The following is a 17507-nucleotide window of genomic DNA, read 5'->3' as shown; positions in this document are numbered from 1 at the left end:
GGTTAGATGCAGGAAGATAAAAACATATTTCTATTTGAACAACCTCATTGTGGGTTAAAATAAACCACATCCAAAAGATAGTGTTGTGCTACAAAGGTTCTCTATGGGCATTGATGGTTCCAACACTTTTAACATGTATGAAAACATTCCATTGCACAAAAGGTTCTTTATAGTGTTTTTTCAAATGTTCTTCACTCTAAGAAAAAAAAAATGCTATTTGAGAACTGTTTCACTGAAAGGTTCTTTGGGGAACCTAAAATGGTTCTTCTATGGCATTGTTCCAAAAAAAAAAAAAAAAACATTTTGGAAGTGTAATATGAATTTGTGACATCAAATAACTCTCAGGGGAGATCAAAATGCACTGGAGTGGTCCAGGTAAGGGATCGGGCTCAGTATTTGATTAGACATGCATGGGTAGATCCAGAGCCGTGCCCCTGCGCTTCAGCAGTCTGTTCCACTGTTATTAAATGATCTGTTGGCCAGAGACTGTCTGTCTGTCTGAGGAATTCTGAGAGCTGGGACAGTTTAACCCTGGCCGTGATTGAACTTCCTCTGGATATATAAAAATCGAAACTGTAAAATGGTCAAAATTATAGGGAGAACATGGGTAATTGTGGAAATAATATCAATAGCACGTCAGAAGGAAAACGATTATGGTAAACTGAGACATAATGGGCCTCAATTTCTCTTCAATTCTGGATCCAGAAAGACCAAACTGGTCAATACTGGTACTGTAATCGTCTCTGTCCATGGTGCTGAATCAAGCCTGTGACTGGCTTTCATTTATGAGCACTTTTTTCCTCTGTAGGAAAATGTTGGTACAAAATCTGTTGCATCTGTAGGCTAATACTTTTTCTGGGTGTTGACTAAAAGTAGAGGGCAAATGCTAAATTTCATTATTATGGCAAACTGTTTTTGCATGGTATAAAGATGTCTATTTCACACACTCTTAAAAATAAAATGGAACCTTGTTTGCACAAATGATTATTTTAGCTTTTCTGAATTGTTCTTTGCACTTTGCACTTTTAAGAACTTATAATCACTGAAAGATTCTTTGGGGAAGCCAAAATGGTTCTTCTGTTGAAAAGCCACTTTTAGAACCTTTATTTTTAGTGTAAAGCGCTCACCAGATGATCAGTTAAAGTATATGTGCGTACTCAGACAATAATTGTACGTGTAAATTAGTAGCCTATATTAGTAGGGTAATAGCAAACAGTTTCTATAGACTGTCACAAAATACAATTCCGTGCCATAATCGTTATCTCTAACAGACCAATCAGAAAAGCTTTCCTTTCCACAAACAGCTCCCGTGATTAGGTGTAATGGGGGTGGGGGCACCGGCGGCATTTACCGGCCGGCTCCTCGGGAAACTGGAACTTCTGAATCAGCTCCGTAACTGAGCATTTAAGTGCCGCATCTCGTTCGTTCGTGAATATTTTTTGTGCGGACCTGTCTTGTGTTCAGCGCAGTACCGAATGTCTTAAGTCGGAAGGAAATGCACACAAGTGGCCGAGCTGGATCTGCGCGGAGCTCTCACGCATTCTGCGCCGCGGGTCGGTGGTGGAGATTCGTGTTTTTAGACTGGTAACAGCGGATAACGGTCGTGCTGGGTGCGGTACGGGATTAATATGGATCAATGACACGCACCTCATAGATAATGGAATATACAAAACTGTATTTGCGCATTTGAAACTGTTTGTAAGTAGGCTACATGACCAGTTCACTGTTATAGGTACCGTACTGGATTCATCCTTTCCAAGACGCTGTGGACATATTCAAAGAGAAAAGTGATTCGTTTCTATTAGTCTATACGAGAATTGAGCATATATCACCTCTGGCACTCGGATCAACGACGCAGTTATGGAAATTGGGTCTCTCAGAAGGCATGAAACTGCAAGACGCTACTGGTAATAATTCAGAACCACATTTCTTTCCTTGTCAAGAAAAAAAAAACAAAAAAACAATTAAACCAGCCACTTTTCAGCTCGTCATGCTGGTTTAAGGTTTTTTTTTCTTCATTTTTTTCCACTTGTCTATGAATATATAACCTGTCGCGCCCTAAGAAAGTGACCACTAGCCTACTGCCCATGAGTGTTATGGGGTGGGGATGGGGGTTGGATGTTGACCCCATAAGGCTTGAACCCCAAACGACGTCAAAAGAAATGGGTTGAGAGATCTTAAACTTACGTTAGCTGTATGTTTCACTAGCTACTCGAACACTGTTGGATGGTAAATCATAATAGTTCCATTTTTTATCGTTTCGTTTTATTTTTTGCATATCCCAAAGCCGTCTTAGCGTTTTGTTTTAAATGTCTTTGAGGTAGGCTATAATTGAGCTATACTGGCGGCGCTAAAGACCATTTGGGTTGCGTGAGACGAACCTCAGCCGACTGCGCCCCAATATGAACTGACAGAATACTGAAAGAAAAGTCGTCAGCTTTGAAAGTCACTGATTAGACTAATTCGCAGACTGATGTTACCACATACCTCTACGTTGTAGAGTTTCAAATGCATTTCATTTTGAATTCTCTGTTTGAAGTAATAAATAACAAAGCAGGACTAACAAGATGTCTCTGACCCAGCAGGACCTGATGATATTCAACGCAACGCTTCATCATTTCAGTGATCCAGCTGCGTGGGTTGAACACTGATGCTCCGGATCTCTGATGCTGATGCTGGTTCATCGCCCTTGCGCTGTTGCTGCATTCTAGGATGTTGCGACAAGTGTTGCACGAAGGGCTTAGGACATCATTCCACAAACTGGGCCACTTTGTCGCCAATCACCCGGTGTTTTTCGCCTCCGCGCCCGTGCTGATCTCTATCCTGCTGGGCGCGAGCTTCAGCAGATACCGCATAGAGGAAAACGTGGAGTACCTGTTAGCCCCCAAACACAGTCTGGCGAAGATCGAGGGGAACTTGGTGGATAGTTTGTTCCCCGTCAACCGGTCCAAACACACGCTGTACTCGGACTTGCAAACACCCGGGAGATATGGCCGGGTTATCGTGACTTCGCGCAGGGGGAGCGTGTTGGACCCTCACCACGTCAACACGGTCCTAAAGGTGAGCAACATTTCACTAGAGTCATTTGCTTTGTTTCACACGTTTGAACGGATAGTGTTGTCAAGACTCCATGAATCAACATTTTGTTGATTTGGCTACTTTTTGACACGTCCAACAACATTTTTTTTAAGCTTGTTAGACTTTCTAAACACGTAAACCATGTAAAGGAAATCAAGTGGTTACACTTGAAAAAAAAGTGTTTGCCTTAAATGTTTAAGTGGGCTACGATCAACTTGGATGTTTAAGTCACTTTAACTTAAGTTAGGCTATATTAAAATTACTTGGAAAACAACAAAATCTTGTATAACTTATTTTTATAAGTCCCTTTTTTGTTCCAGCAATCAGTGGGAGAATAACTGAGAAATGTCTGCCATTCGAAATTTAACAAATCTGTAATTTTAACTCCTCTGTGGAAGGGGTGTTATAATATTAACTGGATTTCAAATAAAAGTTGTCTTCCCACAGCTCTCCAGCAGATTTTTTGTTTTTAAATATATTAGAAATATTTCATGCTATGTGCCAGTCAGAGTTTTATTTTGTGGCCTACTTTTTCTTCCTGAAACACAGCTTCCCAATTCAGATCCCAAATTCACTCCCCCAGAAACAACCAACATGAAATATGATGCAAGCAACTTACTGGCAAAAGATCTTAACTTCAAACAAAAATCAAATGAGCACTTGACCTCTTTTTGTGGAATTTTGCTGGCTCTTTATTATTTAATGCAAAGTACTCATGTCTTGTGCATTTAGGCTCATCCTTTCTATCTCAAAACATTCATTTCAATTTTCTTAAGCTAATTGAACTAAGCCTGAGCTGTGAGCAGCAACCACATCTCAAGAATTTAAAATTCCCACAGCATTGCATTTTCCAGAAATAAAACCTTCTTTATATTCTCTCCCTACAACACGACAGGTCTCTTAGACCTTGTTTAGTGTATCATAGACCACCTTTGGTGAGCTCTCCTCTGCTGATCCACGATTTAAAAGAGTGTGAAAATTGTGTATGTCAAGATCTGATCTGATTCAAATCATGGTTCAAAGGATTTGAGGTGATTCTATTCTTTGCAATATATATATTTTTTTCTGTCTGTTGATATGCAAAAAGTCTGTGGGCATGCAATGTCATGCTTTAGTCTCCAACTGAGGGTTAATTATCAAGCTTGAGCAATTAGAGGCCTGATCGGTGTGTGGCTGACATTTCTTTGCTGCTCGAGGAGACTGGAGGATTGGAGGAGGTAGCCTCCCTCGGTGATCTGAGTCTGACACAGTCTAATCAGTCTGACATTAACAACGCAGAGACACTGACCTCAGAGGACAATAAATACGCTTCTCACATGGATTCCTGTTGAAGAAAGTCTAAAAAGTTTTTCTTTTATGTTCCCTTTGTCTTGTTGGCACACTCTTCCTGCAGCAACATGCTTTCTTGTTGCCTGGCAACAAGATAGTAGCAACTGAATGCGATGAAATGTGACGTAATCAAATACTTAAATTTTACTCTTGATTATTAAAGGTTTTATTTTGAATTTATTTCTAATGTGTGCATGAACATACACAACCATTCAAAACTTTTAGTTAAAAGAAATTAAGAAAAGATTACTTTTATTCAGCAAGGACACATTTATTTCATCAATGGCAGTAGACTTTTACTTTTTTAGACTTTTAAGACTTTTACCTTGTTACAAAATAAATCTTTCAAATAAATGTTGTTCTTTTGAACTTCAATGCATCAAGGTTTCCACAAAAATATGTTTTCAACGTTGATAATAATAAATGTTTCTTGAGCACCAAATCAGTATTATAAAGATTTTGAGGGACCCTGTGACACTGAAGTCTGGCGTAATGCTGAAAATTCAGCTTTGTCACCACAGTAATGATTTACTTTTAACATTTGATCAAATAAATTCTGCTTTGTTGAGCATAGTAGACTTCTTACAAAAACATTAAAAAAAATAACTTTTATCTATTACCTGTCTGTATTAGTAAAACATTTTATCCTTCTCTTTTTCCACCTCAAGCTACACAACACAATCACTCAGATCCAGGTTCCTATGCTGGGATTCAACTACACTTTTGCCCACCTCTGCCTGCTGGATGATAGCAAGAGCTGCATCGTGGACGACATTCTGCGGGTTCTGGAAGAGTTGAGATCGGCACGTGCATCCAACATTTCAGTAGCCCCTCTGCGTTATCCCATCACCAAACTCAAAGATGGGCGGGAGGCCTACATTGGGCACCAACTGGGCGGAGTCCTGGCAGGTGGAGGGAGAGACGGGGTGCGTTCTGCTCGAGCCCTTCAACTCACGTACTACCTTCAAGCGGCCAGCCCATTGAACGAAGTGGTGGCGGCCAGCTGGGAGCTGCTGTTCTGCAGGGAGCTGGAGAACTTTGGAGAGGCTCATCCGGAGCTTAGTCTAAACCCCTTTACCTCCTCTTCACTTCAGAGGGACTTCCAAAGGACCAGTCGTGTATCAGAGCGGCCGCTGCTCTTTAGCCTGGCCGCGTGTCTCACACTGGCCATGCTGTGCTGCTCAATGCGAGACTGTGTGCGTACAAAGCCCTGGCTGGGCCTTCTGGCTCTGGTGACCGTCAGCCTTGCTACACTCACCTCTGCGGGCATCTTCAACCTCACAGGGGGGAAATACAATTCAACATACCTGGGCATCCCTTTTGTCATGTTAGGTGAGATTATATTACTTCTCCATGTCATCCTATTATACAAATTTTGTACGCTTTAAAAGAAGTCTCTTATGCTCACCAAGGCTGCATTTATTTGATCAGGAATACATTAAAACAGCAATACTGTGAAATTGGATTACAATTTAAAATGATGGTTTTCTATTTTAATATATTTCAAATGCAAGTTATTCCTGTGATTGCAAAGCTGAAATTTCTGTAGCCCTTACTCCAGTATTCGGTGTCACATTATCCGTCAGAAAACGACCTAATTTGCTGATCTTGGTGCTTAAGAAACTTTTTTTCTTATTATTAATATTAAACACAGTTATGCTGTTTAATATTTCTGAGGAAACTTGTCTTTTTTACAGGATTTCTTGATAAAATAGGATGTTACAAAAAGAACAGGGTGTATTTGAAATAGATTGTTTTTGTAACAGTGTAAAAGTCTTTCTTGTTCATCAATTTAATGCATCCTCCAATATTTTTAACGGTATATTTATCCTCCCAGTGATATGTGCTCTTTTCTTTTTAGTCGCTAGTCGTCTTTGCGGTTTGCTTGTTCGTTCCATTCTTTTGATCTTCTATTTACATACTGTGACTGTCAGGTTAAACGAGTACACCTTCTGACTGACCGCAAAGCTCTGCACTGCACTTTTGTCGAGGTGTATCATTAAAAATGAAACGCTCCACATCAAAGGAATTCCTAATAGAGCCCAACAGACAGCCTTTAGAGGAATTCCAACCCCTTATTTTGTCTTCTGTCCATGAGCCATTCTGGGTGAATCAACTGTGTGGTTGTGGAACAGATTCACACAAGAAGATATCTTGCGATAATTACCAACACGCATACATGCATCCTGACAGATCACATCCATCTTGCTTGCTCTTGTTGGCCATCTCTTACACAGCAATTAGTGTCACATGTGGGAGGAGGTTTTTGTTGAGAAAATAACAGGCTGGGGCTAAAGACAGAAATGAAAAGAAAAACGAAGGCTTGCAAAAATAGACTAAGGCTAAGACGAGACTATGCGTTTGGATTGACCCCGTGCCACCCACTCCAGAAAATTAATAATGCATTTGTATCTCAAGACGACTGACATATGTGTCCTTCTTATAACACTCCAACAGTTCAATCTCAGGCAATTGTGCCAATCCACGTCCGCAAACTCAGAATTCTCCCCACTTGTTTCCAGTTGCAGCCTGGGAATGAAAACATCTCCTTGCAGAACTTTCCTGCAGAGCACTTTCTTAGTGTAAAAACAGAAGTTGCTAGAGCCGCCCAGTGTCGCTGCATTTTAATGTCATTCGAGGCTGCTCTTACTGGATTGAATAGGGTTCAAAGAAAAGCAGGGATATATGTAATAATTACATCATAACAGATGTCTGAAAAAACAATGGCCCTTATCTCTGTAAGCCACCGGCCTTTTATTTAAAACAAATTCCATTACAAGGATATTAGCTGTCAACTGGAATCATCTGACAGTCCTCTGATGATAATGGAAAGATTGAAGGGGGAGATATCATAGGCCATAATTGCTAAGACTGTCATGTTTATTAAGAGGAAAGGGGGAGATGAGCGAAGATGTTCAGGAGATAAAGGACTTGCACATTGAGAATAAGTCTGTGTGTCACATTAGTATTTTTCACATTGGAGAAACCAGCATGAGAATAGAAATGCATTATCTCTTTCACCCGGTTTACTCTTATTGATAGATCTTGATTGTGTAGTTTAGCAACCATCTACACAGACATATTAATTTAAGTTGAGATCTTTAGCTCTGCCGGAAATCAGAACACGAGTCTAATCGTGAAGGCTACAACCTCAAGTCAGCTCTGCTAGATTTTGTGCCAGGCACACATCCCAGGTCTTTGTGAGAGGCAGTACTGGTAATATCTGACCGAGGGAACCTCCGTCATGAATGATGAGTCACTGATGCCGTGGCAAAACTGTAGGTGAGAGCCATCTGCTCACTCTGCCTGCACGAGCGAGTGATGTAGAAAGCTATAAACACGGAAGCAAAAAAAAGGGGGGATGCTTGAGTTAAACGTGTAAATATACTGCATGTTGTAGTATAAGAATGTTAGCTTCATCATGATACAGACTTTATGTTCAATCGTAGGACCCTGGGTTCCTTTACGTCAATTTCTAAAAGTAGGCTGACCCAGTTTGTCTAATGTCTTGGTCTTCTGTGCTCCTATGAAGTCCCAAGGCTACAGGGGCTGTCAGCCTTCCTCACATCCGTAAGGCTTTCTCCTTTCATCAGATCAATTTTGCATGGCATGTGGCTATCATGTGGGAGTGTGACTGAGATTTATTTAGCTACAAATTCATCAGCTGTGAAGATGAAGGAGGACAGAGTGGGCTATTGTTAGATCATGCTCTGTAAATAAAGGTGGTGATAGCCAAGATGCTTCCTTCCGTTTGCTTTCAAGACTGGATCCTTTCTGTATTTTAATTGATTTTCCTGTAAATTCCATTGGTGGTTATAATGATGAGCCATAAATTAGAAATGGTGTATTTCCATTGACTGAAAAGCCTATATATTAGATTGAATTTGCAAATGCTCCACATGTGTGCTAAAACTTTTTGACAGCAGTGCCAGAACAGAAGAGAGCATCTGTTTTTTCTTAGATATCCATTGTTGCGATGCAGCAACAGAGTGACTGTCTTGTCACCGTTTTGTTCAATTATTTACGTCTCCTCTTTTCCCAGCAGCCATTTATGTCACTTGAAAGAGCTGCCTGACAAAATCATTCCAAGTGTCGCTTAGACCATTCCACTTCACGTTTTAAATTTAAGGTTTATAAATTGCTGAAAGACATATTTTTTCTCTTCATCTCTTCCAGGTCATGGTTTGTTTGGCACATTTGAGATGCTGTCTTCTTGGCGACGGACACGCGAGGACCAGCATGTGAAGGAGCGGGTTGCTGCTGTATTCTCAGACTGTATGCTGCCCTTCACAGCTAGCACGGCCTTGCACGTGGTAACCTTCGGCATTGGGGCAAGTCCGTTCACAAACATTGAGGCCGTGCGTCTCTTCTGTCAGAACGCCTGTATCTCAGTTCTCTTCAACTACCTCTACATCCTCACCTTCTATGGCTCCAACCTGGTGTTTGCCGGCTACCTGGAAAACAACTACCGCCACAGTCTATTCTGCAGGCGCGTACCGAAGCCCGAGTTGCTGCAGCAAAAGCCGGCATGGTACCGCTTCCTCATGTACACACATTACAATGAGGAGGGCACAGATTCAGGACCCCTGCGTGCTTACGAGAGTCACCTGCTGATAGCCTTTATGAAACGGTACTACTGTGACTGGATCACCAACACCTATGTCAAACCATTTGTGGTTCTTTTCTACTTGGTCTATGTTTCCTTCGCCCTCATGGGCTACCTTCAGGTCAGTGAAGGCTCCGATCTTAGTAATGTAGTTGCCACAGAAACAAGCACTATAGCATACACCCGTGCCCAACAGCGGTATTTCAGCAGTTATAGCCCTGTGATTGGCTTCTATATCTATGAGTCCATTGAGTACTGGAACACCAGCGTGCAAGAGGATCTACTAGAGTACACCAAAGGTTTTGAACGCATCTCCTGGTTCGAAAGTTACCTAAACTACCTTCACGGGCTAAACATCACCACTAGCCTGTCACGCAGCAACTTCACGGAGCACCTGCGGTCTGGCTTTCTAAGCCAACCCAGCTATGTGCATTTCTCGGACGATATCATCTTTGCCAAACGTGCGGATGGGGAATTTGATGTGGTGGCCTCGCGTATGTTTCTCGTGGCCAAGACAACAGAAAACAAACGAGAAGAGATGTCAATCTTACTGGACACACTGAGGAAGTTGTCGCTGACCTCCAGGGTGAAGTTCATCATCTTCAATCCATCCTTTGTGTATTTGGACCGCTATGCCTCATCGGTTGGAGCTCCGCTGAAGAACTCTTACATCGCTGCTCTCTTTCTGCTTTTCTTTTCCACCTTCTTGGCAGCTGACCCACTGGTGAATGCCTGGTTGACTGTGACGGTTGCCTCGGTTGAGTTCGGGCTGGTGGGTTTTATGACTCTGTGGCGGGTAGAGTTGGATTGCGTCTCAGTGCTGTGTCTGATCTACGGGGTGAACTATGCTGTGGACTCCAGCGCTCCGCTAGTATCTGCATTTGCTTTAGGCCGGGAATCCACTCGTACGCGCTGGGTAAAACTGGCTCTGGAGCGACATGGAGTTCCTGCCCTTCAGAGCTACTTGTGTTATGGGGCAGCTCTACTCCCTCTTGCAGCCGTGCCCTCAAACCTTACTCGCACACTCTTCAGGTGCCTCTTTCTCACCGCCATCATCACCGCCTTCCACTGTTTGGCCATTGTCCCCGTCCTGCTCACCTTCCTTCCTCCCTCCAAGAAAAATCGACTTGAGAGAAAGGATGCTGCAGAAAACAGTGAAGAAATTGAGTGTGTGGAGATGGGGGACAGCACACGTGTGGTTGATCAGATTACCACTGTCTGACCACGTCCGAAAAAGAGAGGCAGGCTGGAGGATGTACAAGAGAGAAAAAAACAAAACACCCCCCAAGGGGGTGACAGAGGGAGACCTTAGATATGAGAGTTAGCCTTTGTGCAGCTGGGCTTCCAGTTCCTATACTTAATTAAGCCAGAGATGGCTTTAAAGTACTTTATGGGTGTACTAAAGCATAAACAAGTATGAACCCACAAGGCTTTTTTTTGATGGTAAAAACAGTAGATGAGTTTGAGGTTGAGCCCTTAGTGCTACAGTATGAGTATCGTTTTCATGGAAAAAGCCCTAAGCAGGTTTGCTGCAGTTGAATGAGAGCGAGGAAGGCCAGATGAACCACACTGCTGCACAGTTGCAGATAATCACAGAGGGGGGCTCGTCTGGTCTGCAACATTACAGCAGCAGTAGAGCCGAAACAGTAACAAGCTATTGCTTTGACAAAGCATAGATAGAGGCTTACAATATTTCTGATGCCCCAAGAACCATAACAAGACTTTCAAGGACTAAGCTAAAGACCAAGCAGCCATATTCATATCTGCTGATAGCCATGACTTTAATGTGTTTAATATTTTTGGGTTATAGTGGTCCTAAATCTGCAAATCGTTTGAAAATATCAGGTTCATCATATTTTCACCGTCTGACCATGGTGAAAGTCCCTACCCCCACCATAACCAATGTCTCAGAGGCATTTAAAGGTATACTTCAGGATTTAGCATTAAGCTTATATTAGTAGAAAACCTGTAGTATTTTCGAATTACCATGCTTTCCACCCTCAAATCTCCCGATACAAGAGATTTATGTATTTTTTTTGTCTGGAAAAAATCCTCCGGTGACGCAAAAATCCTCATTTTGCGTCATCTGAGGATTTTTTGGCCAGAGGCTAAAGACTACAGTCAGTAGAAGGGGCTGTTCTGGATGTTTTCAACCCGCGGCCCTCAGTCTCGTCCTGCTCGAAACAGTAAAAGCCGAATCCCTGGACATTTTGGGCGATCTCTAAACACATTTTAGGGCAGACTCATCACTGAGACTCACTAGTTGCCAACTTGTTGTTTAATTACTGCGCTCTGTTACCGGTAGGCGTGGCCTCCTAGGGCAGCGAAGCAAGTGCTTTCATCCACATAAGCCAAAAATATATTTTCCGGCTTTTCTCAGTCAAGAAAGCTTAAATTTCTTCAACATAAATGACCCATTTTAAATACACATTCATCTTTCCAGAGGTGGAGTATCCCTTTAAGGCTGATCTTGTGTAAAGAAATCTATTAGAGAGAACAAAAATGGGCGGGGAAAAATAGAAGGACTGAAGTGGGTATGTGCTGAAGAGATATACAGAAGCAAGACTCTGCTGACATGTTGGTATTCAGTGCATTGCTTCCATGGTAACTCAGGGCACAGTTTAGTTGCATAGTGTTTGTATAATTCCCTACCCCTTAAGTTCAATAAGGGCAATGGTTACCAATTAAGTTGCACTACTGTGGGAGTATAATCTATGAAGGATTTATCCCTGCTGCTCCTTGCTTATTTTGTTTGCCTCTAAAAATGCTGAAAATCACCTTGTCACAGACAGCGCTCTTCATCAATATGCATGAGTCCCTTCATTTTCACCCTACTTTGCCCTTTGTGTATGAGAGGCTTCAAAAAGAGAGATATAGAGAGACCTGGGGCATAAAGAGAGCATAGCAAAGGAGCATCTGGCCAATCAAATCCACTTACTTTTGAAATTCTCCTTGGCTCCAAAAGCAACTGATGTCAAATCAAGGTAAAACAGCATCCCCTTTAGCTTTAGTTCAGCTGGGGGGGCTTATCTTTTTTTTTTTCAAGACTGTCTTTCTCAAGCACCCACGTTGGCTATGACAATGACATTTATTTCTGAGGCAGAATAGAATAGGTTATGTTGCAGCTTGTGAACTGTTGCTGAATGCATAGCATGCACCAGATAATCATTTAAAAGGACAGAAAAAGGGGGAAAAAAACAGTTAAGCGACGTGTACATGATTGGACACATTTGCACTCAAACTTAATGTGGTGGCTGTAAAATAGTTTTTTGGCCATTACCTACTTGACCACTGGACCTCAACTACTCCATTCTCCTCCTAACTTCTGAATCGCTACACAACCTACACGCATGTGGATGAGACATACACACACCTAAATGGCTAATTTAATCTGCCCCTATATTTTCAGTGCTAGAGCCTCTCACAGCTGATTTAACTGATCTCAGTGCAGTAGCCAGTATTCAATACTCTCGCAGACTAATCCAAGTCTAGTGCTCTGAATGATTCTCTCAACAATTTAATTAAAGTGTTCTAAGATCTCTGAGTGATCTCAGACCAGCAACCCAACTGCAGCTTTCACTGATCTCAGCATGCTGTTGATCTCAAAGGAGCACTCAGCTCTCACTGATCTCAGAACAGCGCTGTAAATAAAACTTACTGGTCTCTGAAAAGCACTGAAATAAAATCAAATACTGATTGTTCAGCACTCTTGTTGACAGGCCTTATACCGAATATATATATATATATATATATATATATATATATATCAGTAATTTTGTTTTTCAAAAATGCATCAAATAATGAGGCTTGGTTTCAGAGAATAAACCATGTATTGTATTGTATTCAGTTTATTTCTTTGACATATATTATTTTTATCTTAATTAGCTATGTAGTGCAATTTTGGTAAATTAAGACCCAAGAACAAAATTTTGAAGAAAAAAAAATGTGTGCAGTGTAATCATTTTCCAATCTATCCATCTATCTATCTATCTATCTATCTATCTATCTATCTATCTATCTATCTATCTATCTATCTATCTATCTATCTATCTATCTATCTATCTATCTATCTATCTATCTATCTATCTATCTATCTATCTATCTTCATTTTGTAGGATCAGCAGTGCGGTTTTATGCAAGTATGGTCCAGTTAGTTATGTGTACTTGAATGTACTTGAAAGCATGTACCCTTTAAGAGAAATACCATGGACTTAAAATGATCTTCATTTTATAAATGAAACTTAAAAGTTCATGATCATTACAATCTCTTATTTGCCTCCTGAACATTCATTGCACAGTCCTTCACATACCTCTGCTTTACAAATCCACTCAGGCTTACATCTTTTCACTTTGTTTGTACAACACCTCCATTATTTTACTCAGCCCAGATGATTGCTCTGAAGCAGTATTGGCACAAGGCCCTTTGAAGATGTCAAAGCCAGTGGGAAGAATGAGGGGGGAAATAATTTACTGTACACCCACACTGGCTTGCACACACAAATACATACAAAAATTTAGCCTAGAGTATGTGCATTCTACCTGACTGATATGCCTCTGGAGATGATTGTTGTTTTTTTATGTTTCTATGAATTTCAGAAGAATAAAAATAAAAAGAGGTTGAAAAGAAAAGTGAACGATGACATCATTTGTTTGTCTTATTCCTTATTAAAGAGTAAATCGAATTTTCAGTTTTGCAGCATGCTGCCATCTAGTGTCCACTTGTAGATATTGTTAAATGGTTGGAAAAACAGGTGCATGTAACACAATGCCATGTGAAACTTTTATATGAGGGTTAATAGTGTTACAGTAAACCAAAGGAATCCACAGACATAATTGGAAACGACTCACACAGTGTGACATTGCCGACAACCTCTACAAATTGAAAGTGCTCAGATTCTCAAAGGACTAGCATTTAGCATTGAGAGCTGTGAAAATTGTTGCTCTGTCATTACCATGCTGCAAAAGTAAAGGTTCATTACCACAGCAACAAGACCCATATGAGCAGCAGTAAGACTGTGTGAGAGTATGTGCAAAATAGGCACGAGGGATAAAAGAGTTTCCCTTCTTTGAGACAAATACTACACAAAGAGTGTTGCATTTCACATGACACAATTCCTTCTGTCTACCCCACTGGCAGTCACGCAGATCCTGTGGCATTCCCTAACTTAAATTCTAGTTGGCAGTGGGTGGGATCTAATCAGTCCCACAGACACTGATCATGAGGAGAGATTACAGAAGAGGACACCATTCTGGAAGGGCGTGCCTCCTCACCAAAGTAACCTAATACTGTTTTGTGCAGGTCAGTTTTTCTCCATCACAATACCATTCATGTAATGCAACCACAGCTTACAAAATGCATCAGATAAGAGAAACATCCACAGTATATTCTCATAGCATGGCATATTTAAAAAAGTGGTTACATGCAAAATTAACTCGAGAAAAAAAGGGTGAACGGACAGGTAGGTATGAGAAAACGCATCACTAAAAAAACACTCTTTGTGTTTCTGCATTTTCTCAGGCGTGATCTGTACTGTAACCATGGAAACGTGGTCTGCTGAAAAGCTCAACTCCATCAGGAGGAAGTCATAAAAAGGAAGGAATTATTCATTACGCACACTTATGGTGATGATACATCTCAATTCCTCCTAAATACTTGTTTTTTATCCATTATATTTAGGGCCTAAACCTATAAGATTCATAGTATCTAGGCAATTTTGTTATTGTTAGCTAAAGCTATTGTTTTATTAACTGTTACTATGCTATATTCAAAATAAAACAATTCATGAAAAACTGTAAAAATACTCAAATTAAAACTGAAATAAAAATAAATGAAAGCTAACTAGAACAACAAAAACCAAACTGCAAACAAGTTATAAAAGAAAACAGAAAGAAATTAAGTATATAAAACAGAATCAATCAGTAAAAATAAACTTAATAGTGTAAACGTATTACACAACTAACAATATACTAAGCTTATTCCACAGCTTGACAAAAGAAAGAGGTAAAAAGAGATAAAGGGGCCCCAGGGATCCACACCCTGTGAAATTGAAAAGCTGATCCGCTGTAAGTGTGAGGGCTATTTTCACATGTTTCTTTGTTTGTCTGTGTGTGTGTGTGTGTGTGTGTGTGTGTGTGTGTGTGTGTGTGTGTGTGTGTGTGTGTGTGTGTGTGTGTGTGTGTGTGTGTGTGAGCTACAACACAGTGGGGAGTCAAGGAAGAGAGAGAAATAGATGTTAAACCTGTGCTCCTCATTTATCTGTGTGTTCCCTATATGTGTTACCTGTGTGTATCTGTATGTTTATCTGTAAGGTCCATTTTTCAACCAACCCACATCACATTTTATTCACATGAAAATGTCATATTTATCTAAAGAGTAGTTCATCCAAAACGAAAGTTGTGGAATCATTTACTCGTTGTTAATTAAGTATGATGGCGTACAACATCAGGAAGATCAGGCCCTTCCTTCCTAACTGAGCGTTCAACACAACTTTTCATCCAGGCCCTTGTAATTTAGGCTAGACTACAGCAATGCTCTTCTGGCTGGACTTCCAACATGTGCAATCAAATCATGATCCGCAATGCAGTGGGTCTTCAAGGAACCCAAGAGAGCCAATGTCACACCGTTGTTTATCTTTCTGCACTGGCTCCCAGTTGTCTCTCACATCAATTTCAAGACATTAGTGTTTGCCTACAGGACAGCAACGGGCTCTGCACCCTTCTACCTCCACTCTCTCTTATAACTCTTGCCTGTTTGTGCTCTCAAAGAGCCACCAGTCTGTGTGCACCGCGTGGTACCATCACAGAGAGCCACAAAGTCTCAAAGATGTTTTCATTCACTGTTCCAATCCAGACAGCCAAATCCCTGACAACTTTAGATTAATCGCTATGATAGCGATTGATAATAATAAGGAATAGACAATATTCCTTGGTCTCATTAGCTACATTGCAACCAAATAATCTGTTAGTAATCAGAGTGAGACTGAAAAGCCTTCACGTAGCCCCTCAATCGATACAATGGAGCAAATTGATTTGTGAATCTAATTGCAAAGTTTAGGGTTCATAAACAGAACTTTTAGAATCTAAAATAGTATTGGATTCAGATCGATGAAAATTAAACATACCTATTGTGTCATTAACCTAATTTATAACAACAAATGTTGTTATTTTCTTCAAAAAAACAAACAAAAAAAATGTTATGGTTTCTCGGGGCTTTAAAGATATAAATGTCATACAGCCTACTGAGATTTTTCCATATTTGGAGCTATACAGCCTCTGGTCCATATTCACTTTCACTGTACATTCTGCATAACATCTCCTTTTTGATATCAAAAATAAAATTATGCAGCATTGAGCAAGTGCTTTATATTTTTTGGGGTAAACTACTACCGCTTTAAAGTAAAATTTATCCTACTTAAAAATATTAATATCAATGATTGTCAAGTCCAATGTTGTAATGGACGAACGTAAGCGGTAAGCCGCACGTTCCCTACGCAGGCTGAACGAGGCATTAGCAATCGTTAACAGATCCTCCGATCACAAACCGGAACTTAAACTTACAGCAAAAGAAAGTGAAACTTATATAAACAAGCAAACACTGCATATTGCAAATTAAAGTGCATTACCCAAAAAGGTTATAGAAGTTAAATAAGACAGCATTTTAAACACATATCTTCTTTTTATCTTTATCCTCCTTTACTCACAAAGCAATGGATCACTGATCTACCGATCATATGTTTTTTTCTTTCTTCTGTTTTATAAATAAATTAATGTTTCTTAAAATTAAATATTTATTAACCAAACAGTGCAGCAATGCATTATATGAACAATATTGAGTATCTTTTAACTTGCATCAACCCATTCAATGTTACTAGGCTACATCTATTTTATAATCCTTAAATTTACATCTGACGCTTTCACATAGTCAGGTGAAAGGCACACAATGCAAAGACAAAAGCTAAGTCATGGAATATTTGAGTTGTCTGTGTGACGTTGCATCGCTCGCAACAAGGAATCCTGAAACCAGCAAGGGTGTCTGACCCTTGAGAAAGAGTGAGAAGAACCCTGATGGGCCGACACAATGCACAGATGGTCATGTTTTACCTCCACTGACTGGCTGCCGAGGGTCCAGGAAATGTCTGAATCCACATCCTGGTCCCCGCTGTGCCTCAAAGAAGAACCAGTTGCCACCAGATCACTTTTTCTGGAGTAACCATGGTAAAAGACAATAGATAAGAGTGCTTTTTAAAAACAGACAAATCACCTCACATTATTTATCTCATAGCCTACAAGTAATTTCATTCAGAGCCATAGAGAAAGCGACTTAGAATTTGTTAATCTAAAACCTTAATAATTAGATAATTTACTTAAGCAACAATGTCATGTCAGATAATAATAACGTAAAAGCTATATAATATCATCATAGCTATAGAAAAGCGTCAGTATTGTAGTTGGTGACTGAAAAGTCACTCAGTGTAGAATAGAGGAAGGCGTGTCA

At 40.4% G+C, this 17507-nt stretch overlaps 1 protein-coding gene across 2 annotated transcripts; it reads left to right on the top strand.

The window, feature by feature from the left end:
* The first annotated feature begins 1333 nt into the window (after positions 1 to 1333).
* On the top strand, positions 1334 to 13653 carry ptchd1 (patched domain containing 1). Of its 2 annotated transcripts, none has more exons than XM_039684606.2 (4): positions 1334 to 1907; positions 2586 to 3060; positions 5076 to 5739; positions 8584 to 13653. In XM_039684606.2, the coding sequence occupies exons 2-4, from the start codon at positions 2713 to 2715 to the stop codon at positions 10233 to 10235; spliced, it is 2664 nt and encodes an 887-aa protein (XP_039540540.2). In that variant the 5' UTR covers positions 1334 to 1907; positions 2586 to 2712; the 3' UTR covers positions 10236 to 13653. The 2 variants fall into 2 exon arrangements, with proteins under 2 accessions (XP_039540540.2, XP_039540541.2); XM_039684607.2 differs by having other exon boundaries at positions 2583 to 3060.
* Positions 13654 to 17507: the final 3854 nt, after the last annotated feature.

The sequence above is a fragment of the Pimephales promelas genome, chromosome 22, assembly GCF_988280905.1.
Source record: "Pimephales promelas chromosome 22, fPimPro1.hap1.1, whole genome shotgun sequence".
Lineage (NCBI taxonomy): Eukaryota > Metazoa > Chordata > Actinopteri > Cypriniformes > Leuciscidae > Pimephales > Pimephales promelas.
This window is presented reverse-complemented; position numbering and strand designations above follow the sequence as displayed.